This window comes from Carassius carassius, chromosome 25 (assembly GCF_963082965.1).
Source record: "Carassius carassius chromosome 25, fCarCar2.1, whole genome shotgun sequence".
Lineage (NCBI taxonomy): Eukaryota > Metazoa > Chordata > Actinopteri > Cypriniformes > Cyprinidae > Carassius > Carassius carassius.
In genome coordinates this window covers 1,847,186-1,873,983 of record NC_081779.1, presented here as the reverse complement: position 1 = coordinate 1,873,983, position 26,798 = coordinate 1,847,186, and the positions used below count along the sequence as shown (strand labels likewise).

At 38.5% G+C, this 26,798-nt stretch overlaps 1 protein-coding gene and 1 long non-coding RNA gene across 3 annotated transcripts; one reads left to right on the top strand and one right to left on the bottom strand.

Moving 5' to 3' along the window:
* Positions 1-5,897: 5,897 nt before the first annotated feature.
* Positions 5,898-21,087, bottom strand: LOC132103877 (uncharacterized). 2 transcript variants are annotated; one of them, XR_009423477.1, is made up of 4 exons: positions 20,928-21,087; positions 20,727-20,780; positions 6,409-6,481; positions 5,898-5,992 (listed from the first exon to the last, which is right to left on the bottom strand). It is a non-coding gene; the product is annotated as an uncharacterized LOC132103877 (long non-coding RNA). The 2 variants fall into 2 exon arrangements; XR_009423476.1 differs by having other exon boundaries at positions 5,957-6,168.
* LOC132103876 (eomesodermin-like) lies at positions 20,988-26,736 on the top strand. The gene is made up of 7 exons (XM_059508942.1): positions 20,988-21,124; positions 21,629-22,489; positions 22,806-22,960; positions 23,728-23,849; positions 24,298-24,456; positions 24,542-24,603; positions 25,594-26,736. The coding sequence occupies exons 2-7, from the start codon at positions 21,765-21,767 to the stop codon at positions 26,360-26,362; spliced, it is 1,992 nt and encodes a 663-aa protein (XP_059364925.1). The 5' UTR covers positions 20,988-21,124; positions 21,629-21,764; the 3' UTR covers positions 26,363-26,736.
* Positions 26,737-26,798: the final 62 nt, after the last annotated feature.

Genomic DNA, 26,798 nt, shown 5'->3' with positions numbered 1-26,798 from the left:
ATATGGATGGATGGAGGGACGTTGGAAGGATGGATGGACAGAATGATAGATGGATGGATAGAACAATAGATGGATGGACGGACAGAACAATATATGGATGGATGGAGGGACGTTGGAAGGATGGATGGACAGAATGATAGATGGATAGATAGAACAATAGATGGATGGACGGATGGATCGATGGACTAACAGATGGACGGATGGATCGATGGACAGAACGATAGATGGATGGAAGGATGGAGGGACATTGGATGGATGGATGGACAGAGAGATTGACAGATGGACGGATGGACAGAATGATAGATGGATGGATGGAACAATAGATGGAAGGTTGATTGAACGATTAATGGACAGATGGATGTGTGGATGGATGGATGAATGAACGAATGAATAAATGATGGATGGATGAATGCATAACTGAATGATAGATAAATGGATCGATGAAATTATGGATATTTGAACAATGGATGGATGGATGATGGGACGTTGGATGGATGGATGGAATGATAGATGAATAAACCAGTAGATGGATGGATGGATGGACGGATGATTATTGAAATTATGGATATTTGAACAATGGATGGATGGATGATGGAATGATAGATGGATGGACGGAACAATAAATGGATAATGAATTAATGCATAATTGAATAATAGTTAGATGGATGGTTGAACTGATGGATGTTTGAGCAATGGATGGATGGGTGATGGAATGATAGATAGGTGGATGATGGATGGTTGGATGACCAGTTTGATAGAGATGGATGGATAGATCAACAGATAGATGGATGGATGATGGAACAATGGTTGATGAATGTATAGATAGATGGATGCATGAACGATGGGATGATGAGAATAAACAGATGGATAAATGGATGGATATAACAGAAAGACAGTCAACCTAGAGTGATTACACAAATGAATCACTAAATCAAAGTTTTGAAATGATTCATTTAAATGAACCATGTGAACTGATTCACTGAAAAATGAATCAACCTTACCAACCCTAACAGCATTGGTACTACTTAAGTTTAAAAGAAACGCTATTAAAATATAAATATCTGTCTCAACATTTCCATACACACCAGACACAAGATGAAGAATAATCAAATTAGTCTAATCAAACGATATCTAAAAAGTGCATAAAGCATCAAAATACTCGCACTGTGCTGCTAAATGAACGTGGAGACGTGTTGTGAGAAAGGCAGTCAAGAGGTGACCACAAACCCTTCAGCAGAAACCAACACCATGACACCTCCAGCAGCGAGAGGAATCCCCCAGCATGCACCTCACATATACCATCACAGCTCTCCTCCTCCTCCTCCTCTCCTGCGCTCTGCTCTCAGATGAGCTGTCATTAGGATGCGAGCCTCATCTAGGTGTTAAACCACACAACTTTCCCTCTGTCTCTATCTGTCAGTCACTTTATCTCTAAATATGTGTCTGAACGGCAGAGCGAAGATCAGTATGGACAGATGTCAGCAGGAACGGCGGGTTTTGCAGAAGCAGAGAGTTGCGTTGAACTTGAAATGACTGGTGACTGAAGCATACATATGAAACATACACATTTATGGTGTTGCATATAAAAAACGTGAAACGTTTCTGCCTGAATGCTAGAAAAGATGAAAGGTGTTTAATTATGTTTTGAGTATAAAACTTTTTTCCAGTCATATTAGCTTTATATAAAACACCATAAGTCTATGCATGTATGTGCATGAGTGTGCGCGAGTGAGTGTGTGTGTGTGTGTGTGTGTGTGTGTGTGCGCGTGTGTGTGTGTGTGTGTGAAACAGCAGACAGATCAGGAGGTGATAATGAGCTCTAGTCATGAGTGAGTGAGTGAGTGCTGTCACTCATTCTGTCCGTCACCAGCTCTGAATGGCCAAATGGGAAAGATCAAGCGCCTGGCATGAGCAGACGGGCACCCAGACCGCGCTGATGTCACATCCTGTGGCCCCCGGCCCTGTCATATGACTCAATGCCCCCTACTGAGGGCCGAGGTGTCCCACACCCAGGCATGCACACACACTGTCCTCACACAAACACAGAGCAGCACAAGTGTGCACAAACACAGGCTATTATGACACACAGATGCCCCAAAACTCTGTGCGCACGCAAACACTACAGTTACAGTTCAGCCGCTTTACCATGGTAAAAATCCCTGTGTATACATGCACGGACTGCTCTAACAGTACAAACGCACATGCAAACTCTTAATTATCTAATTTAGAATATGAGGAAGTGAAGATACAAAAATATTCTAAATTAAACAAAAAATAAAATAAAAGAACTTTATGAGAATTCAAGCTTTTGGCAAAAAAATAAATGTGAAAATATTCACGTTTAAAATGCAAAATACACTTCTAGTATTTTATAAAGCCACTTTTTTAATGGTATAAATCACTGTGTACTCTTACATGAAAAGATCTAACAGCAAATACACAAGAAAACTCTTATTTAGAGAATTTGCTCAGTTATGTGAAGAATCAAGCTGAAGGTAAAAATAATCTGGTATTTTAAAACTAAAATTAAAATAATAAAGTTAAAACCAGGATAATCAGTCTTTAACTTCTCCATTCTTGTCTCCAGCTCTATAAAAACATATCAAACAACAGATCTGTCCAGCCGACCACATGTAGAGATTTTAAGGACTTATCTAAAAAAAAAAGAAAAAAAAGAAAAAAACAATGATGCCAGCTGCATTTTACCCTGTTTGAGGCTTCATTCATTTAAGAGTGAGCAAAAATTAAACAGTTCTTTACTAAAGCAATAATGCAATACAGTACTGGATTGTAAGTTGAAATCTTTGAATGTTTTAATTATTAGATGACCCTCTTGATTCTTATTGGTTATAATGGTATAATTCTGTGGTCAAATATAAAAATTTACTGTAAACTATAAACCGCAGTTTCAATGATTTCATAGCTGTGCTGGTTTTATGTCTCGTGTATTGATAAGATACACTCTTTTTGTGTGTGTGTGCACATAATAAAATCATATACATTCAAACAAATATTTAATAGCCATTAATATAAAAATAAAATTTAATATCCAAAAATAAGTTTAATTAAAACAAAAAATGTATACTAAACTTAATATTTCATAAAAAAAATATATAATTTAAAATTAATCGAAATATAAAATAATAAACAAGTTATATAAATAAATGAAAAAATAAATATTCTTTTAGAATCTGACTCTCTTTCTGCTGTAATAATTATAATCATAATTAAAATAATTTCACTCAGATCCAATCCAGTATCAATATATTTCTGCATTATTGTTTTCCTGCAGCTCAGACAGTAGTTCATTTCACTCAAGGTCAAGGGTAAGTTGATTACTTCATCATAAAATGCAGATCATACAGGTTATCATAAACACGAGACGACACGTTGTAGAAACTTTCAGCATTACAACCACTTCATAACAGAAACCCATTCTCTCACAGTGTTCAGTAGGTAAAGTCAAACGCACGTGATTCTGTAAATTCTGTAATATACGAGGAAGCGGTGCTCATTACGGACTCTGGAGATGTGTCTATTCATTAGTTTCAAAAGGGTGTCATGCACATGAATTATGCTAACAGGATCTAATTAGCAGATGCAAATGAGGTTAGTCAAAATCAGGGAGAAAAGACAGAAGAAAAGCTCCATGGGATAGTTGGAGCGCCACGGCTCACGAACGCCCCCACGCTGGGCACCAAATGTGATGGTTCGCCCCTGCTGCTCTCCTGTACCGGAGACAGGAACGAACCATAAACACGGGCCGAGGGGGGCGAAGGGTTCTGGAGGAGAACGCCATGTTTGGCGGGAGCCGATGGAACTCCGGAATCCGGATGTGAGAAGAACTCGCCCACCGGCGCCTGCCATTATGACATCAGCGGGCGCAGGGCCAGGATGCTGGCACGGCCCCCGTGAGCAGCTTGCCTTCTGGCCTGCCCAGGATGGGTGCATGCTGATGGGTCAAAGCCCACTCGGGCCACGGGCGAAGGTGCACGAGCGGAGCACGAAGGCTGGGGGTTTGACCCGCGTCGGGACATTGGGAGGGCAGCGACCGCGGATAAACGCACACAGCGAGGAGAGCGCGACCGCGACCGCGGATACCCTTCCTGTGACCGACAGGGCCGAGAAAGCATGCCAGCGAGTGTGTGTGTGTGTGTGTGTGTGTGTGTGTGGCCGTCATCGTTGAGTGAGCGCGGCGTGTGTGTGCAGTGCCAGGTTACCACAGGAAGGTGAAAGAAGTAATGCAGCTGATACACAAACACAAATATGCATCAGGGCATGAAATACACTGAATATTCAGATAGTGCTTTTCATGCTTCATATGACACTGAGAAGTTATGGGAACGCAAAAATGCATCATAAAAACAGATGTGAAAATATGCACACAGGACAATAAAATTCAAAATAAAAGCATAATAAAAAATTTAAACAATCAAACAATAAAAATTAAATAAAAAACACATTAGAACATCTCTACTGTTAAGGAATGGAGAGAAGCACAATCAGGCCTTAAATAAAATAAAATAAAAATCAGGTTATAAATTGTATTAAATATTCAAGTAACAGCAGTAAAAAGTTATGAGAATGCGAAAAATGCATCACAAAAAAAATGTGAAAATAATGCACAAATTAAATAAAAAATAAATAAATAAATAAAACCAAACACTAGAACATCTCCACGGTTAAGGAATGGAGAGAATCACAATCAGGTCATAAAATAAAATAAATGTAAAAAAATTAATAAAATCAGGATATAAAGTATGTTAAATATTCAGGTAACAGCAGGCAGTGAGAAGTTATGAGAATGCAAAAATGCATACAAATAAAAGTGAATGTGTTCACATATGGGACAATAATAATAATCTTAATAATTGTGACTGGCCATCCATCTAGAGTAGGACAAGCTATTTAGAGATGAATAAATAAATAAATAAATAAATCAAAACTGACTGACTTCAACACAATAAGGTCATAAAATACATCAAATGTTTAATAAACTCATTTCACTATAGGTTGCTTCTTACGGCACTGAGAAGTTACGAGAACACAAAAATATAGAAGTTCCTCTGTGACTTCTGTCGAACCTCCTGAAGCTTCACAGGTTGTTGAGAACAAGGACTGACTCTAGATATGACCCATGTTAGGCTTTTGCTGTACAGGCCAGTCATAACGGACAAGAGGAGAATGAGTACAAATACATTAAATGACTATTTCCTGGCAGTGACTTCTTCCCTTAATCCATCCATTTCCACACTAGAACATCTTTTTGTGTACCCTTAACCTTCATGTCTCTTTATTTTATTTAATAATCTATCATTTTTGCATTAAAAAATGCATTTACTAGTCAGTGCTATTTTAGTATAACTGATATTCTATTAGTTTTCATTTTTATATTTTCTGTTTATATTTTATGTACATTTATAGGAATTCTTTTGTGTGTGTGTGTGTGTGTGTGTGTGTGTGTGTGTGTGTGTGTGTGTGTGTGTGTGTGTGTGTGTGTGTGTGTGTGTGTGTGTTTTTCATGTGTCTATATACATTTTTTATTTCAGTTTCAGTTTTTGTTATTTTAGAACGAAACTAAAATGAGAATGAGTTGTGTGGGCAAGTAGCTGAAATATGAAAGAATCAATTTTTTTGTATTTCAGTTCATTTTATTTCAAGTAATAACTTTTTTTCTACAGTTTCTAGCTCATATTTCACATTCTGTGCAAGTATAATTATTAAAAGTATCCATTTAACTGTACGAACATGAAACAAAACATTCTTAATTTTTACTTGCTCAAACTCCCACACACACACACACACACACACACACACCTGCTGTTTGAAACCTCATAACCAGCTGAAGAACATGCATTAGAACGTGTGTTTTGTGTTTACTGCTGTGGATGCTCAATAGAGTTGTTCTGCGGTTGCTGAGATGTTCTGAGTGATTGTTAGATGGTTTCTTACCGGTCCTGGTCACAAGAGTCCTGCACGCTGACAGTCTGGTCTGTGAATATGGCTCAGGTCCATCACTTCAGAGCATCACGTGACAGTAGATCAGAAGAAAGCAGCAAGTCTGGATGAGTCACAGCGCTGAGCCGCAGGTGGGTTGAAAGTTCTGGTCACCCACACACCTCTACATCACCTGACTTAACCAGAACTCACCACCACAGGTGAACCAACCTGCACACAAAGGTCAACCAACCACGAGTGCTCACCCCTCACTGTACAACACACACACACACACACACACACACGTTTACTGTGCATGGATGTTTTTATACAGACATCCAGCTAGTTATAAACAACATAATAATAATATTCCTATCTTTAATGATTTAAGAGAACGTCTGACAGGCACAGAGTTTATTTATCTGACAGATTGTCAAATGTTTACACTGAACATGCTAGGTAGCTACACACCTCAGTATTTCTTCTTCTGGTGAGTCATAATTCTGATGCGTCTTGCCTTCAGATGAGGACCTGTGAGTAAAAACTACACACATTGCAAAAATCTGATTGGTACGTGTCTTATATTTGAGTAAAACGAAAGTGTCTTTAAAACAAGATAAAATCATCCGAGATGCAAAAAATTGCTTTAAAAAAAAAAAAAAAAAAAAACCTTGATATGCATTTAGCTTATCAGTTCTACGAATCCCATTTTAGGGACCCATTTTAAGGATTTTCACCGGAAAACAAGAGGCAAAAAAATAACAAAACGAAAGGGACAAGGATTTGTACAGCTCAACTCTCAACAAGTCTCATTTGCAGCAGTTATGGTACATACAGATCATTTGCATGCCGCACGAGACACCTGTAAACATGCACATGCACTGCATAAGCTATTGTTTAAATGTGCATCAGATGTGAGCCTGAAGAGACATGAAAATGAAAGCACAGATTTGTGGTGTTCAATGCAGCCCACCACAAATGTCGCGTCTTGTCTGTCTTTCTTTCTCTTTCCCTCTTTTGTTGCCCGGTAGTCTCAACACCTCCCACTCTCAGGTTTAGAGACTGGGTGACCTCATGTAGGACTCCCCCCTGCGCGGGCAGGGGGCTCGAGGTGTGATTTTTCTGAGCTGATTGATGCTTCTGCACTCGACTTGAGCTCAGGACCGATCTTATACATTGTGCACGCATCAGGACTGACGTGACGTGTCGAGCGGTGGCATGAGGGCCCGTCCCAGACGCCAACCAGCAATATTACAAAGGCTTTTCTCAAGTGCCACAACACACCCACAGATATTTTGCAACTTAGACTCAGTACAAAGCCTCTTCTAATCAAAAAACATATTTTGTATTACAAGTTTTTACAGAGGGGGTTATGGATACCCCTCTTTATCACTCCATAAACCAGAAAATACTGTTGTATAAACTGTATCAGCTGATTTTTATTTTAACAAACTCCTCAGTAAAAACCTTCAGAATATAAATAGGAATAAAACTGTAAATTTCGGTGTTAGTTAGGGATGCACCGATACCGATACTAGTATGGGTATCGGCCCAATACTGCGCTCCTGAACTCGTAAAAATGCCCAAATACCAAAAGTCAATACCCACACAGCATGTAAACAGCTGTGTCCAGAAAAAGAAACACTCAAAACAGAATAACACAGAGTAGAATAGAGTTATTAGAGATTAAGGACGCCTATGAAGTACATTCAAGTAATTCATCTAATGTTAAACGTTCAATATTCACCTTTTTAAGATCTATTTAAAATGTTATTTTAATTAGAATATTTGTGATTACAGTATTGAGCTGCTGCAATGGAGCACCTCTAATGTGCCATTAAAATGAACAGTGAACGTAACAAAAGCTTTTTAACATTTTACATTTTAACAGGTATGATTAAGAGTAGAAATAATGATAAAAGATAATATCTGTTTGCTAAATCAAGCCAACTAACATGATTCATATTTTTATTGTATTTATTATTATTATTATTATTATTTTTATTTTGTTTCTGTACCCAATATTAAAAAACAAAAAATAAATCCAAATGATGTGAAAATACCGGTATCAGTATCGGTATCGGCAAGTACCAAAAATGATATCGTATCAGACTTTTTCTGAAAAATGTTATATTGGTGTGTTTGTAAGTGAGACAAAACCAATAAAACCCATTACAAACAAGGCATTTGTTGCATCCCGTTGGGACATATTTATTGATTATAATGACTTATACAGTCTTTTTACATGTTGCGTTGCATATCGCGCTGTGTTAACATAAAACCATGTCTGCATTTGTGATCGGAGAAACGACAAACGCTACTCTACACTGCTCAAAACTTGTGTTTGAATTGTCAGTGGCAAATCCTTTAAATATGTAAACTTTCTCACAGGCTGTGAGTCAGAAGCACCAGACTGTCCTTGTTTGAACTGCCCAACTTTATAGAAACAGCGTTTGTGCCACAGAAGCATTATAGTCTACTCTCACAAGAATCAGTCTTTGTTCTCCATAAAATCTGAATATTTGGGTTGAACTGTTCTGGAACAGTGCTGTCAATACACCTTAACCACTGATTTCTAGTTTATCCTCTTTTGGAAGGCCAAACAAAGTAGTTTCGCTTTCACAATGAAACACAGCATCTCTACAACATGGCTCCGGCATCAACAGCGAGAACAAAAGTTACTCCTTTCTTTGCGTGTATATCTGGGCACGTGTTATGCTAATGTTCCCACATAGTGACTTGGATTTGAGACTTTAGTCTTTTCAAATTTACAGATCTTCTTTATCCACCAAGTGCTTGCAACACTATCCTATCTGATATTTTTCGGTCTTAAAAAATATCAGTATTTTTCATCAATATATAAATTACATGAATTGCATGATTCACAAACCCATCTAACTTCCATTCATACTGAAAACCATTCATACTGAAACTAAACTAAACCACTTTCCATACTGAAATTGAACAGCTCTACATTGTTTATCCTAATTTTGATTTGAATATTGCTTCACACCCAGAGGTGTTGCAATTAAATTAAAATTGTGAAAAACATTTTTTATTTTCTTTAGAATAAGGTGCACCAATGAGTCAAACACAATAAGACCTAAACATGCTTAAATGGGACAGTTCACCCCAAAATGTAAATTCTGTTATCATTTACTCAACATCAAACCTGCATGACTTGCTTTCTTCTGTGTGGAATAAAAAAAAAAATTTTTTTTAAATGTGCATACAATGAAAGTCAATGGGGTCCAGCAACATGAAGCGTTCAAGGTGAAAAACCCTCAAAATATGAAATGCACTGCACGTTTAAAAGAAGACTTCTATGACATCTTTTGTTTGGGAGGGAAGGTCTGATTTAGTCTAGTGTAGCCGTGCATGAATACCTGAATAAGCAACATGTCCCTGTGTGTGTGTCTGTCGTGTGTTGCGGTGCATTTAAAAACACATGCGGTTTGTGGGTAAAGGAGAATCTGGGGGTTGCTACACAACAGATTTGTATTGGAGAAAAAAAGAACATTAACACCAGGTCTGAGTCCAAACTGGGCCGGCTGTTTCTAAGCTGAGAGGTCCAAATCCTCCAAAGCCAAGACCTCTCTGCCTCTCTTTCTCTCTCACAGGCAGCATGTTCAGGGTAGATCGCATGTGTCTGGACTCCCGTCATGGCTAACCTACAAGCACAGAAGGAAATGCAAACACCCAACAGACGATCCAAAGCAACACACTCCTGTCATGTGCTGGTGGAATTTCCCCACAGCAGCTGATCTGAGAACAGCCTGGACTTTCTCTCGTGGATTTGACTTTGATTGTTGAGAAGCCATCAGAGTCGCATTTCAAAGGATGACTTTAATTTGAATAGCTTTAGTTAACATGCATCAAGTTTAACTTGAGCTGAAAAATGCATTTCGTTTCTGAATTTAAAGAAACACTAAACTGAGAAAGCCTATTTTTTGCGAAAACGGCCAAGAATAAGAAAGAAGCCTTTTATTCCTACCACCATTAGCATTTTAAATAGATTTTTTATATACATTTTATTTTTTTAGTTCTACAAGTAGGTTACATGTTAACCACATCAACTCTATTTAATAATAGCTTATTAAATAATAGGTATTGTGTTGTTTGATTAAGCCTTAGTCTAAAGACAAGTTTCCACCCTATGTGGGTAGACAATTAAGCTTTTGAATTTGAAACGGGATGGATGGATGGATGGATGGATAGATGGGATATTGTCAACATACACTCACACTCAGTGTTTAAAAACAACAAACACAGGTGATCACTGGGCCATTCTGGTGTCCAAACGGACAGGGACAGAACAGTAAGCGTGTAAAGAATTTGGATGCAAGTTTAAAAATATGGGCCATTCTGGTGTCCAAATGGATAGAACAATGTGTGTGTGTGTGTGTGTGTGTGTGTGTGTGTGTGTGTGTGCGTGTTGAAGGGGGGTCTGTTTATCAGGAGTGCCTGCTGTCATCGGGCCTGTCGGGTGTGTGTATGCGTCTGATCAGCGTCTGATACTGATCTGAGTCCAGTCGACAGGCGGCCCGTCCAGACTGTTGTACAGCATCTCAGATAAATACACAGACCTCTGCTGTCCTGCACCTTCAATATTGAGATTCTCCTCATCAAAGACCAGAGACTCGCCAAAGAAAGCACCGCTGATGACAAAGACGGCTAGAAATGAAAATATGCTATACTGGGACGCACGGATACGGAAAATCTGGCATATACTGAAAAGTATGTTTTTCTAGGGCAGATAATTGATATGATGACTGATAGAATAGACAGCGTTTCCAGGATGTTGTCATTTTCATTACATTTTGCATTTTGTCTGAGAAATAATCTCTACCTGTCTATTCAGATTAACATCTCTTTCCAATTTTCCAAACTATGTAAAAAAATAAATAAATAAAAACATGTTTGGATGATTTACATGTGATCTTTGCCAGGACAGAATAAGATGCAAAGTGGACCAGAGTTTGTGTTTGACGAATAATGAGAAGATGACAACATGCAGAACTCCTGGCGTGAGTTCAGGTGATGAAAGATGTTACTGATCATTTCTCATTTGGTGCTGTAATAAAACAAGATTCAAATGACTCATTCCCTCAAATGAATCCACTGATATTAAATACAAAAGCGTCTCACTTGCATTCAATCAGTTGAACTGACACGAGTGTTCAGAGACGAGAGCGTGGGTTTGACGTCTCCAGAGACCCTCAGTGGGGGATTCCTTCTCTCTATGGGGTCAGTTTTAAAGCAATAAACATGTCTACATAAGCAGCATATGCCTGAGTAGGCTGAGAGACAGAGATGTGTGTGTGTGTTTAGCGAAAGGTGTAAAAACCTCTGACTCACAGAGACAGGCCCGTGCGCAGCTGCTCCTGCACTGAACTGCTGCAGAGAACTGCGTCTGCTCGCTGTCCCGAAGAAAGAGAGAGAGCGGCGAAATGCAGTTTCTGAGTCAGAGCTGGAGATGTGATAAAAGCCCTGCTTGTTCTTGAGTAACAGCACTCGTGGGCCGCCACCGCCGGACCCTCCAAAGTGCACACACACACACACACACACACACACACACACACACATGCATCCTGAAACACACACACGTACTGAGAGGATAACGGTGAATAATCTTGGCCCCTTAGCATGTTACTCTCAAAACACACTCCCACAGACTCGATCACAAATACTGAATTCAGTAAAGCATTTACAGTATTTAGGATGCACACGGTGCAGTATGCAGTTGCACTTTATTTTACAATACATGCACTTGCATGTACTTATAGTGCACTTACAGTGTATTTATCTAAGAAAGTTCATGGGGTAGGGGTAGGTTCAAGGGTAGCACTTAGTTATTACATAGTTATTGTAATTACCATAATAAGTACACAGTATGTACATGAGGAACAGGACTGTATAATAAAGTGCTACCTGAATGTCCTGTATGCATCACTAAAATTTGTAAGGAATATGGTATCCCACAATGCAGTGTGCTCAACTTGACCTTTTAAACATACATTTATAGTTATTTAATATTTTGAAGTAGTTTTTATATTTTCTGTTTTACTTTAATTTTAGATTAAACTTTTAGTAATTTCATTGAGTATTTGTTTCATTTTTATTAGTTATTAAGTTATTGTTTTACATAGTTTTAATATACGTTTTATATATACGTTTTATATTAATATACGTTATATATATATATATATAAATAAATACACGTTTTATATTATATATATATATATATATAAATATACATACATTGTATACTAATCTAAAAGAGTACAATGGAAACCAAACAATACAACCGTAACAGCCTACAACCCGAATTCCGGAAAAGTTGGGACGTTTTTTTAAATTTTAATAAAATGAAAACTAAAGGAATTTCAAATCACATGAGCCAATATTTTATTCACAATAGAACATAGATAACATAGTAAATGTTTAAACTGAGAAATTTTACACTTTTATCCACTTAATTAGCTCATTTAAAATTTAATGCCTGCTACAGGTCTCAAAAAAGTTGGCACGGGGGCAACAAATGGCTAAAAAAGCAAGCAGTTTTGAAAAGATTCAGCTGGGAGAACATCTAGTGATTAATTAAGTTAATTGATATCAGGTCTGTAACATGATTAGCTATAAAAGCTTTGTCTTAGAGAAGCAGAGTCTCTCAGAAGTAAAGATGGGCAGAGGCTCTCCAATCTGTGAAAGACTGCGTAAAAAAATTGTGGAAAACTTTAAAAACAATGTTCCTCAACGTCAAATTGCAAAGGCTTTGCAAATCTCATCATCTACAGTGCATAACATCATCAAAAGATTCAGAGAAACTGGAGAAATCTCTGTGCGTAAAGGACAAGGCCGGAGACCTTTATTGGATGCCCGTGGTCTTCGGGCTCTCAGACGACACTGCATCACTCATCGGCATGATTGTGTCAATGACATTACTAAATGGGCCCAGGAATACTTTCAGAAACCACTGTCGGTAAACACAATCCGCCATGCCATCAGCAGATGCCAACTAAAGCTCTATCATGCAAAAAGGAAGCCATATGTGAACATGGTCCAGAAGCGCCGTCGTGTCCTGTGGGCCAAGGCTCATTTAAAATGGACTATTTCAAAGTGGAATAGTGTTTTATGGTCAGAGGAGTCCAAATTTGACATTCTTGTTGGAAATCACAGACGCCGTGTCCTCCGGGCTAAAGAGGAGGGAGACCTTCCAGCATGTTATCAGCGTTCAGTTCAAAAGCCAGCATCTCTGATGGTATGGGGGTGCATAAGTGCATACGGTATGGGCAGCTTGCATGTTTTGGAAGGCTCTGTGAATGCTGAAAGGTACATAAAGGTTTTAGAGCAACATATGCTTCCCTCCAAACAACGTCTATTTCAGGGAAGGCCTTGTTTATTTCAGCAGGACAATGCAAAACCACATACTGCAGCTATAACAACAGCATGGCTTCGTCGTAGAAGAGTCCGGGTGCTAACCTGGCCTGCCTGCAGTCCAGATCTTTCACCTATAGAGAACATTTGGCGCATCATTAAACGAAAAATACGTCAAAGACGACCACGAACTCTTCAGCAGCTGGAAATCTATATAAGGCAAGAATGGGACCAAATTCCAACAGCAAAACTCCAGCAACTCATAGCCTCAATGCCCAGACGTCTTCAAACTGTTTTGAAAAGAAAAGGAAATGCTACACCATGGTAAACATGCCCCGTCCCAACTATTTTGAGACCTGTAGCAGAAATCAAAATAGAAATGAGCTCGTTTTGTGCATAAAATTGTAAACTTTCTCAGTTTAAACATTTGCTATGTTATCTATGTTCTATTGTGAATAAAATATTGGCTCATGTGATTTGAAAGTCTTTTAGTTTTCATTTTATTAAAATTTAAAAAACGTCCCAACTTTTCCGGAATTCGGGTTGTATTATATATAGTTTTATTTATTTATTTATGTATATATGTATTTATTTTCAGTCTTAGTTTCAGTTATTTTAGCACATGAATATATATATTTATCTTATTTTAAGAAACACATTATGGTTGTACTTTTAGTTTTACTTTATTATAATGACCTGTTTCAAATCTGGAAACAATACAGCTGTGATTCTGACATCCTTTACTCATTATTGGAGCAGAATGACTAGTTGATATATTTTTAATGCAAAAGTAAATTAAACATGCAAAATAACATTTATTTCGTCTGATATAATTAATTCTATTTTTTACATTCTATTTAAGTTTTCTGAATTGGCACAACAATTTTAACAAAGAAAATTAGTTGATGAATTTAATTAATTCTTAAATTAAGAATTTAGAATTATAATATATTTGTATTTAAATATAACTTTTATATTCATAATATAGTGTTAAATTATTGGCATTTAAAATATTTTTTTATTAAAATGAAGCTAAAATAAAATATCAATATTACATTAAATAATAATAATAATAATAAACTGATCAAAAATTTTAAATTGACATGAGTTGAAGCATAAAATACAAAAAGTGGAGCAAATTAAAAACTAAAACGGAAATCAAAATAACAACCCTAAAATTAACATAAAAAACTAAAAATTACACACACACACAAAACAAAATTACTAAAATTTAACTAAAACTAAAAAATAATTCCAAAATATTAATAAAAATTGGCAGGATATATAAAATAATACTAAAATAACTGGTTGCAGTGCAGATGCCAGGACATACACGCACACACTAACACTCAAAACATGTATCTCTGGCCTACGCTGTCAAACTTTTAGCACCTCGGCCGGTCGATGGCTCCGGCGTACTGCGAGGAGAGAGATCCGAGGCCAGAAATGGGTCAGCGTCAGACCCAGCCCGGGGTCAGCCAGAGGTCAGCTCCAGTTAGGAGGCCAAGACGGTGCACGACTCAAACCTGACCGGGGCTAGACAGAAACCGTGCTGCTTTAGGATATACACAAAGCCTGTCCGTCTCATCCGTGAGGTTATACTGAGGACTCATCCATGTATCTGTTAATGTTATTATGTGGTGTTCGACGGCCCCAGTTCCCTTGGATGACTACAGGAGATCAGATCGAGCAGACGCGCCAAAACCCGCAGAATATTCAATCCACAATCTGCATTTGTGCATACAGCTGCTGCCACGCACATCTAATCCACGGGCTTTGATTCTATCATCTTACAGAGACTGGATCAATTCAATTCAAACAGCAACACCAAATTTCTCTATTTATTTTGGAAAGCCTTGGGTTAGTTCACCCAAAAATGATTCTAATGCAAGACTGAAGTGTGGCTTCAAATTATATGGTGCACATCCATTTTATAGTTTGTTTCGGCAGAATCTGTCCACATCTACTCCAGACAAACTGCAATTTATCCTCTTTTTACCCAGTTTTGTCCTTTTCTTACTTAACTGTAAGTAAAAAGGCCAATCATAACATGCATCAGGAATAAATTTATTTACTAATACTCACTTTATCTTAGTATTGCTAAGCAGAAAAGTAAATAAACTCCCATCTTTAAACATTTTACATATAGTATGAAAAGGACAAAACCCAACTTTGGACCCCATTGACTTTCACTGTTCGTTTGAGATGCACGGAAGCAGCTCATACATGTTTGCAGTGAGTAAATGCAACAGAACTCACATTTTTAGGTGAACTCTCCCTTTCAGCATTGATTTGTTTGGGGTTTGTTTTACATTTAGGGGTCACTTAACATTACTGAATATTCCCCCAAAAAGCTCTGACAGCAAACAGGCATCCGATACTCAGGGAAAGCACAGCCATCCATCTCTTTAAAGAGCGACTGTCGGCAGATGCCACGGGCCTGTGTGTCCTTCATGTGCAAATAAATCCCCATAACGCAGAAGAGAGCGCAGACACGCGCAGGTGAAAGCAGACGGGAGCGCAGACGTTCCTCAGCTCGCCTCCCGCCGCGGCTCTCAGCTCCAGGATCCTCTAATGAGACGTACGGCGTTAATCCTGTCCACGGCGTTCATGAATCTCGCACTGATCGCATCATAAAGCAGGAATGCACCGCTTTCATGTGCGTCCGCCTCTGATGGACTCTGACAACAATACGGCTGGACTTCCTTCCCTTCGACGGCCGGCCCCTGACCTCTGGACACCGGGGGTCACGGTACATGGTGAACGGGTCAGAACGGGAGCGGGTTTATGAGGAAACGTAAACTTAGGGCTCTGTTGGAATGAATCTATGCGTATGTGCCGTAATTCAACCTTGTTTGGTTCTCTGGGAGCCTTGAGGTTCGGTGGAGCGATGGGAGACTGATACATGCTTTGAAAACCAATCCATACTTTCTGAACTCAACTGAAAGAGCTGCACTTATAGTGCTCATTTAGTGCAGCCAACTGTGAAATATCACAATATACTACAACGTTAATAAATGGGACTAATGTAATGACCAGGGTCATAGCTAAAACCCAAGATACTTATATATATATATATATATACCAAATGATTAAAACTTCAAAATCACAATGAAGGCAAAAAAACTAAAAAACTAATATGAAACTACAATAGTATATTAAACTAGAATAACACTTATGACTCACTAATTAAAAGTTCAACCAGTCAGGATTCTTTAAATTAAAACGATAAAACCTTTAAACGTCATTACATTTTTTATATACAGTATAGCTATATTAAATCAGTTACAAAAAAAACCCTGCTGCACTATAAAAGCAAAAAATTGCATTTTTTATATTGTTGATTTAATTAGTAATTCAAATTCAAGCTTTTTTTGCCTTTTTTACCCTCTATCAACAAAAGAAAAAAACAATCTACAAATTTAGAAAATGACTGGCACACTTCTACTGAAAAATAGACACGTTATGAGGTAAAATATAAAAATATGTTATATTCATTGCTTAGCTAGCACCTTATTTTAATACTATTTAATTGTAATTTGATATATTGTATGTTTCTTTTTCTTTTTTATTACTTGTTTTGTTGTATAACACTTTGAATATTTCTATGTAAACACAAATATGCCAGTAAAATACTTTAGACTGAACTGAAGTTAAATAATTGATCGATTAGGCCTCATCTGGAGACTGTAAATGGCCTGTTGTGTTCGTCGGGTGTACCGAGGTGTTGACAGCGTTTGAGGCTAAATGTGTCTCCAGTCTGTCATCTGACCTCAGTAACGGAGCCGCGGTATGATACACGGCTAGGACATTTAGCGCACGGCGACGCCACCGCAAGGCACACGCTGATACACCGCTGTCACGTCAGGTCTGCATCCAGCGGTGTGACATGACAGGTCAAAGGGCGCGAACGTGTGCACAGCGACTGTCACTCCTGCAGCCGGGGAGAACACTGTACACCCCATCACTTTAATAGCACAGAAGATTATTTATTTCATTTGCCCTTTATAATAAATGCATATGCATGTTTTTTTACACATTTTTTTTTTATATACCAAGTAAAAAATGTTTGCAAGAGCGTGCATTTTAAATAAATGAAAAAAAAGCATGTTATGGGGTTTCATTAAGGTCTGTAGCACAAACTGTGAAGTTTACTACGATGCGCTCAGGTATTTAAGAAAAAAAAATGTGTTCATGTCACTAATAATAAGCTTGGTCTATACAGCACCTATGAAAACATGGTTAATGTGCTTTAGGATATTGTTCATTTTTCATGTACACATCCGAGGGGACAAGAACTATGCATTATATGCATTATAGACATGAGTTTACATTTACCTGAGTGAAATCACTGTGACTGACCCAAGTCTTCAGTTCTGTGAACCACAATGAAAAACACTCACAGTTGTGTGCTTAAAAAGAAGAGTCAGGATCCCAAATCCACCGTCACCCGTCTCAAAGCCTCTGAGAGCTACAAAAAAACATTTAAGACGATTACCGTCCCTTATGTATCTGTCCCATCTAAAAGCACCGTATTGATTTTGAGTGACCCTGATTCACCCGCAGCCTTTCGCCCGACTCTCTCCTGTGCACTCAGGACGGAGAGAAACCGAGCAAGGGAAATAAAGACTGGGTGGCGTTTTGAGTCAATAATAAAATGAGAAAGATGCTTTCAGAGGCAGAGGAGTCTTGTGGGGACGCCGCGGGGCCCTCGGGGGCCATGACAGACATCTTGCGCCTGGTCACCGAGGTCCCAGACCGGAGAGGACAGCAGATTCTTATTTCCTCCTCAGGCTGGCAGCCAATCAGTTTCCAGCTGAGTTCCAGCCCCCCTCTCTGTCTTTTCACAGATTTTTAGCCCCTTTTCCCCAAATTCTTCACACATCTCTAGATTGCACACATGCAAACACACATATACACACATATTCCCTGCTCATAACACACATCTGCACACGGATAATGTGCACACATATGTTTGGCCTAAATATATAAAGCAATAAACTAAAGTAACTTAATATAATATAAATAAATAAAGGATCCAAAAGGATGTTTTCAACAGAAGAACCAGAAACATAAGAGTTCAACTATTTTATGGTGCATGAAGAACCTTTAACATGCATGGAACCTTTGCATTCCAAAAAAGCTCATTTAGATTATTAAAATGTTCTTCATGCTCAGAAAATAAAAAGGTTATTTTAATAACTGTTCACTGAAAGGTTCCGAAAATGACAAAATACCCATTTGGAACCTTTATATTTTAGAGTGAATAACATTTTATAATGTAAAAAACACTTTTTCCACTCTAAAGAATCTTTTGTGGAATGGAAAATGTTCCATGGATGTTAAATTGTCATGGAACCATATAGATGGAAATAAAGAATCTTTATTTTTGTAAATGTTCTGAAGCTCAATTTAGCTCTTCATTTCATCTGTTTTAATTGCATGGATATATTTAAAAAAAAAAAAAAAAAGGTTCCAATGGGGTGTTTCACAGCGATGCCATGGAAGAACCATTCGGTGTTCCTCAAAGAACCTTTCAGTAAACAGTTATTAAAACAATCATTTTTCTACAACGTTAATCCAATAATCCAAATATTTAACACTATAAAGAACCTTTTGTCAAATGTAAATGTTAGAGGTTCTTCATGGAACTGTTGATGCCAATAAAGAACCTTTATTTTTAAGAACGCAGAAGAGCCATTTATGGTTAAGAACCTTTAACTGGACCGTTCTTTAAAGAACCATTTTTTCTGAATGTAAAGAACATTTTAATCATCTAAAGAACCTTTGGTGGAATGGAAAGATTCCAAAGGTTCTTCGTGGAACCATGTAAATGCCAATGAAGAATCTTTACTTTTAAGAGTGTATGACTGACAGTCTAAAAGCGAGTTTCTTCTGTAGAAAGCAGAATTGTGTATTCTGCACGGTGAAGTCGTTCTCGTCTCAAAATTCCTCTTAGCTGGGAGCTAATCCTTGTGAATCTCACACCTTAAAAACTACAAGGCACTTGGGACCCGGGATCTGTCAGGTGAGAACGCATAATCATTCCTGAGTGTGTGTGTGTGTGTTTCTCAGGTGCTTTGTGTGGATCGTCTTTACATCACACCTAGTTGAGATGATTTCAGGATTGGATCTCATAATTTAGACACACCGACTGAGCCGATACGACAAGTCCGAATCCAACACTGGGTTTTCATTACACTGATAATGATTGAGCAGGATTTAAAGATTGAAGCTGCAGATGTTGTTGATTTAAGGAATAATGTGTGAGAGAGCCGCAGCAAGGTCAAATCATATTATCACTCTGAAAGCAAATAGAAAGAGGTCAAATGGGCCAAATAGAAACGTAATTTCAAGTGAGAATAGGTTAATGCATGGTAGTGTTTTAATATAATCACAACCTGTGACTTATTAAATGTATAACAGACTCTCTTTAGTTTGTCATCAGGCCCGTGGCTGTCATCAAGGAATTTAATTTAGAATGACGAGCTAAAGAGAGTCAGCGGATGGGTTTGATGAGGACACCCGGTGGGGTTTTTCATTAAAGAGCTCTCGCGCTGAGCGGGTGACCCTTTCCGGGTAACCGACCATTATCGCCACCCGGTCAGCGCGGCTCCGTGTATCGCGAAGTTTTGCGGCCTTTCTGTCCGTCCTCCTCTCCTCTATATATATTTCTCTCTCTCTTTTATCATATTTGTGTTACAGAAGGGTTTTAATAAGGCGGTGTCTATCCTCCGGCTGTCTCTTCCTTCACTATCACCGGTTCTTTCACACGGAAAAATAATTGGCCGGTTTCCCTGAGCTTGGAAAGGGGTTGAGCCCCCGCCCCTCTCTTTTTATTACCACCGCCTGATGATAAAGACAATCAGATATTACCTTATGGTGAACTGGGGCTCAATTGTTTTTCCATCTGTTGACCTGCGTGTGTTTTCTCTCTCTCTCTCTCTCTCTCTCTCTCTCTTTCTGAAAATGTTCTCTGATATTGTTTGAATCCTCCAGACGTTTTGATCCATACAACCTACTTATTTCGTGCACAAAATGTTTCGCTTTAAACACATAAATAAATACATGGTATTCTATTTAATAAACAAATATGAATATTCTAGAAATAAACAATTTATTCAGTGTCTTAAAGCCATTTTTGATTATCCGTTATTTAGGAATTATGAAGAAAAAAAACACAAGCACAATATTTACAATTAGGTAGCCTAATATTTTAATTCTAAAGAGAAAAGATACGTAAAAATAAAATGAATGTATTTTTATTTGCCTTCACTAAAAATCTATAGGCTAAATCTATTTTATAACCAGGGTATATTGTCAGTATTATTAATAATAAAGGCGCAAGGTTTTTTGTTGTTGTTTTTTTAACCCCTCAGGTGACGCACGAGCGCGCCTCACGCCACACTCACCTCGTGCACGCCGAAAACAATCTCCAGCAGTTTGTCGCCCGGATCATGTAGACGCTGAAACAGAGTTCACAATAGAAATACACATTAGAACACGTAGATTAGGCACTTAACTTAAATATATGTATATATAAACTACTTTTCTATAGGGGAAATGCATTGGGTAATTGCACGTTAAAACTCACTACATTTTCGAATGCTTACTTGTGCGTTTCGTTGTCAACAGCAGAGGGAACTTACGCTGCTGGTCGAGTTTTTTTGCGCTGAAAAGAAGAGAAAAGCGTCTGGGCGCGTGCAGGTGAAGCGTGATTTACCCCAAACACACTGATCCGGAGAAGGCTCAACTTTAACCCTGCCACACGACGAGCTCGAGACATGGCGGTCCTGCATGACAGTCTGTGGTGAGTTTGGTTTCGCTGGTAATCGTTTGTTAATTATTTGAGTTGCCAAGTAAAACCGTTCTCAGGTCAGCCTGGAGGACTCGTTAATTGTTTTGTTGTCGGTGCTTCTAAAATGGGTGTCAAGTTCCTATGTGGGTTCAATGTCAGTCTCAAATTAACACTCATTAATTGGCTGGAAACGAATTTTGAAATGTTCTTTTTAAGAAAGTTTTAGTCATAACCACAAATTGTAGACACTCCAATTAAATATAATAACCTATACTGTTAATAACAGCAGACCTACCTTTCTAGCATAGATACATTTTAAGTCAACAAAAATAGAAGTACTGGCTAAAATAATACTAAAAAAAGAACAAAAATGCATGCGTTTTAAATAATAGTAGAGATAAAAAAAGAAGGCCTCCGAGCCAATGAGAACACGTTCAGAACGCACGAATTGCCGAGGCTCCGCCCCCTCGAGTGGGATCATATAAAAACTCTCTCAAACAATTCTGTCACTCACAGATTACAGTTGAAAATCCGGAGGTGTCGCTTCAGAGGTCAAGCTGCGGGGCGCACGGATCCGCGTCCTGGTGTGATCTACTTATTGATCTCCACCTGCTTTTAATTGATTCTCATCCCCGTGTCAGTGCATTGAATAATGCAGTTAGAAAGCATCCTCCCTGGCGCATCTGTAAACTTACCCAAGACCTTCTATAACCTGTCGTCGTCCTCAGAGAGCACCAACAACAGCCCGGGGTCAACGCAGATAGACTTCCAGGACATGGACCGAACTGAAACCGAGCAGAGCTCCGGGGCCAAGAAGTTTTTGAGCGGTGGGAGCGCGCTGATGGATGAGGCTGACAGTGAGGGCTTCACCGGGACTAAAGCAGCAGCAGCGGCCGCCGCACCGGACGCGCGTAAAACTTCCCCAGTGATCGGTGGAGATGATGAGCTGTCCAACGCCCGCCGCTACAACATCGACGAGCTGGGCACTGACCGCTATTTCATATCCTCGACCCAACCGAGCTCAGACGTCACCAACCCATGCTCTCTCTTCCCGTACGGAGGCCAGACCGGGTCGGTGTACAGCGGCTCGAACGGGTCCAGGTATTCGTCGTCTCTGCATTACGGCTCGGTTCTTCCGCCCGCCGGGTTCTCCTCCGCTGTGTGCGCCAGTAGGAGTCAGTTTGGGAGCGGGTATCAGTTCGGACAGGGTCCCGGGTGCCTGTACCCGTCCTATCCCGGACCGGGCTCCGGTTTGAGCTCGATGCCCATTCCGGGCTCGGGCTCCGCGGCAAGGGCGCAGGTTTACCTGTGCAACAGACCACTGTGGCTCAAGTTTCACCGCCATCAGACCGAGATGATCATCACCAAACAGGGCAGGTAAGAAAGAAACTTCAGGAGCTGGAAAATGTAAACTAGTTTTCATTTATATATATATTTATATATATATATATATATATATATATATATATATATATATATATATATATATATATATATATATATATATATATATATATATAGCAATTTAGAACATAAATGCATGCTTTTAAAATTGTTTTTCAAACATGAAATATGTAAATTACAATTTCATAAAATTATACGCCTGGTTTGAATATCGAATTCATTTTCGCAGGATGATAAATCAATCCAGAATCCGTTCTAATTCGTGTTTTATTAACGATCATATTCGCAGGCGAATGTTCCCTTTTCTGAGTTTTAATATCACTGGGCTGAACCTGACGGCGCATTATAACGTGTTTGTGGAGGTTGTTCTGGCTGATCCGAATCACTGGAGATTTCAGGGCGGAAAATGGGTCACCTGCGGGAAAGCGGACAACAACATGCAAGGTGAGAAAAAAGGAAAAGAAAAAAAAATACCAGAGATGATGTGAAAATTATTTGAGCATCATGACAACCGGATATATCTGCAGTTAAAAATTAACATTGTTTTTGTTCTATAAAATAATATATTATTATACATCAATTAAATGAATATTTATTTATAATCTATAATCAAATAAATCATAATTTATAATCAAATAAAACGAAAAGATGAAATCGATTTTTTAATTTTCTTCTGAGTGGGATTTTAATTTACATTCGAGATTGTGTTGATAGAATTGGTTAAATATATAAAATCTTCTCTGGTGTAATGCAACGGAAACATATTAAAATCAACGAATTTCTTAAAATAATTTACCAGGCATTTTAAAACTAAAATGTGATGTTACGATTTCCAAAAATGTTTCTGAATGCGCGCGATTGTTTTATGTTATCATAATAATTTTTTCCACTGTTTACCGTGTCATTTCGTTTAAAAATGAGTGTATTTTGCAATTAAAACAGTTTCACATTTAACATGAGCGATTTGCAGCTATGACACTCGGGGACACGCGGGGGTGGACGTGTTATTCTGCTATATGCATTAGAATTATTCAAAACAAATCGCTCTTAGTCACGATACATGTTTTTTATAAAGGAGATTTTTTTTTTTTTTTTTTTTTTTTTTACCGCTAAAGTTCACTGCTGCTTATTTTAAATGCCTTATCTGTCTGTTTAGAAAAACTAATAATTTACTACCAAACAAAACATCGAAATTCTTTGTTTTTGTGCAGGAAACAAGGTTTATGTTCACCCAGAATCACCAAACACTGGAGCACACTGGATGAGACAAGAAATATCATTCGGAAAACTGAAACTAACCAACAACAAGGGCGCAAATAACAACAATACTCAGGTAAACTAATAACCTTAAAACTCACTCAATGTTTTAATGTACAACTAAGTTTGAAATTTGAAATGTGGATTGAAACTATAGTAAAGACACGCATGTATTTTATTAAAGCCTAAAAAGAAGAAGGCTTGCAAAAAAAAAAAAGGCAGATATGTTTTTATTAGGAAGTGATGTTTTTAAACTAAGGCATGAAGTATACTGGCTGTAAGACCAAATATGAAACAAAAAGCAGAACCTTTAAATCTTAATAATTTACAGTCTGATATTTTAGTACATGTCGCAAAGAACAGATGCATCTGGTGCATTTAAAAATAAAGATAAAGACGAGTCTGCGTGCGTGTAGAAACTTCCAGTCATCTTCAGTGTGGCTTTGACACCTCTCTGTATGTCTAACTGCAAACTCTGACCATGAACTCTGATGCTGTCTGTCTGTGTATGTGTGTTCAAACAGATGATCGTCCTGCAGTCCCTGCATAAATACCAGCCTCGGCTGCACATCGTGGAGGTGACAGAGGATGGTGTGGAGGACATGAGCACCGAAGCTAAAACACAAACCTTCACTTTCCCAGAAAACCAGTTCATCGCTGTAACAGCTTACCAGAACACAGATGTAAGCAGAAACTCAGCCACAGCTCCCTGCAGCCACTTCTGCATTCTGCTCTGCTTCTGAACTCCTGGTGTTTGTTTAATTGCAGATCACACAGCTCAAGATCGACCACAACCCCTTCGCTAAAGGCTTCAGAGACAATTATGATTCGTAAGTGCATTTCATACTACAAAAACAAATTATGAAACCCCTTCAAAATATATGGGCCTTCCTTTTGTCATTCCCTTTATTTACACTTGACTCTCAAGCTGCAGATTTTACATTTGAAGTCTGAAAACATTTCTTTTGAATAATTTATCATTTAAAAGAAAGATTTTCAAACTTTGATTCCAATTTCATTTATGCATTTATGCTACAAAGCAATGTTTATAAAATTCTGTAGTATGACGGGTGAACACGGGTAAACTGAGACTGTATCTATGATATTTATATGATGACACTTTACAATTAGGTCCCATTAGTGAACAGTTAATGCATTAACTAAAATTGTGCACGAATAAAAATAAAACTAATCTTTGGTAGTTCATGTTAGCTTTAGGTTCATTAAATAATATTAACTGAAAATTAAAAGTTAAATGTTATGTATTACTGAATATTTAATTATTAAAAAATAAATTATTTAATTATTTCCATTGTTAAAGTAATCTAGTTGACAAATGTTATATATATATGCATGTGTGTGTGAATAAATAATTTTATATTTGTAATATTTGTTTAGCGAAGATCTTTAGCTGCACTTGTAAAAAAAAAAAAGAACATTTTAATTTTCCTTGTTTTATATATACTGTATATATATATATATATATATATATAGTTTTTCATTTTCCTTGTTACGCGAAGATCTTTAGCTACACTTGAAACTTGTAAATAAAACAGATTACAGAGCATTTTCACAAAATAAAAATACAATTTCTTTCTATTAAAAAAAATGTCAATTAATTCAGTGTGTTACTTCCTGTTTCTTTGTAATTGATTGTGAAAATAGTTTCTGCACCTTTTTTTTTTGTTTGTTTTAATCTCTTTTTCCACGGTGCATTGATTGATATCACACAAGGCATCATAGTTTAGGCAACTGATCAGAAAGCTTTAATAATACAAACTTCTAACAGCCTCTGTCTTTCTGTGCCGCTTCTCTCTCAGGATGTACACGGCTCCAGAGAGCGACAGACTGACCCCATCTCCTACTGATTCTCCGCGGTCGCACCAGATTGTCCCCGGCGCCCGCTATGCAATGCAGCCCTTCTTCCAAGACCAGTTTGTAAACAACCTGCCGCAAAACCACCGCTTCTACGCCAGCGAGCGCGCCGTGCCACAGACCAACGGCCTGCTCTCTCCTCAGAGCGAAGACTCGGCTGCAAGCTCGGCTTCGGCTCAGCGCTGGTTCGTCCAGCAGAGCGCTGCGTCTGGTAAACTGGACCTGTCCTATGACAGTGAGTACTCGGCCTCCAGCCTCCTGCCGTATGGCATCAAGCCACTTCCTCTGCAGAGTCCACACGCGCTCAGCTACTACCCCGACTCGGCCTTCGCCTCCATGGCGGCCGGCTGGAGCAGCAGAAGTTCGTATCCGAGGAAGATGACCACCGGCCTGCCCTGGTCTCCTCGACCGAGCCCTCCGGCGTACACCGACGACCTGCTGTCCTCTAAAGACAAGCTGCAGGACGAGAGCTCAACGGCGGGCCCCACGGCTGGCAACACTGGCTCCTGGATGGAGGCCCCGCCGGTGCTGAAGGCTGTAGACTCGGGGGACACCAGCGGATACTCAATGGTGTGTAAGAGGCGACGCATTTCTCCTGGAGGCTCCAGTACAGACGCTTCACCCACTATAAAGTGTGAGGACTTGAGCTCTGAGGAGTATAATAAAGAGAGCCATAAAGCCATGGGTTATTACGCCTTCTACACCAGCCCTTAAGAACTGCTTACTCGGGTCGACTCTCTCTCTTTCTCTCTCTCTCTTTATTTAGTTTGAAGTGATCTGATCATGTTGTGTTTTTAATCTTTTAATCTGCAAGTGCCAAAGCTTTCGTGCCCCCTGGTTGTGCTTGTTCATTTTTTTGGCTCATTTGTGAAATACGCTTCATTTTAATGAGGTTTTTACTTTGGATTCTTTTTATAGCATGCCCTTAATTCTTTTTAATCATATTTTTCTATGAAGCCCGATGCGATTTTCCTTTTATTTAAGATTCCTCTGTTGTACAGTATTTGTGCACTTTAGATTGTGACGTATCTTGTACAAATGTTCTAATGGCACTGTTATGAAAGGTGAAATAAAATGTGCTTTTCATACTTTCTTTGTCTTTCTTTGCACTGCAATATTGAACACTTCTATCTTTTATTTTTAATGTGGT

Bases quoted from the DNA above. Each gene is read 5' to 3' on its own strand.
- LOC132103876 (XM_059508942.1), top strand. From the start codon at position 21,765: ATGCAGTTAGAAAGCATCCTCCCTGGCGCATCTGTAAACTTACCCAAG. The intron at 22,961-23,727 runs GTGAGAAAAAAG...GTTTTTGTGCAG, and splicing joins AGCGGACAACAACATGCAAG to GAAACAAGGTTTATGTTCAC. The intron at 23,850-24,297 runs GTAAACTAATAA...GTGTTCAAACAG, and splicing joins CAAATAACAACAATACTCAG to ATGATCGTCCTGCAGTCCCT.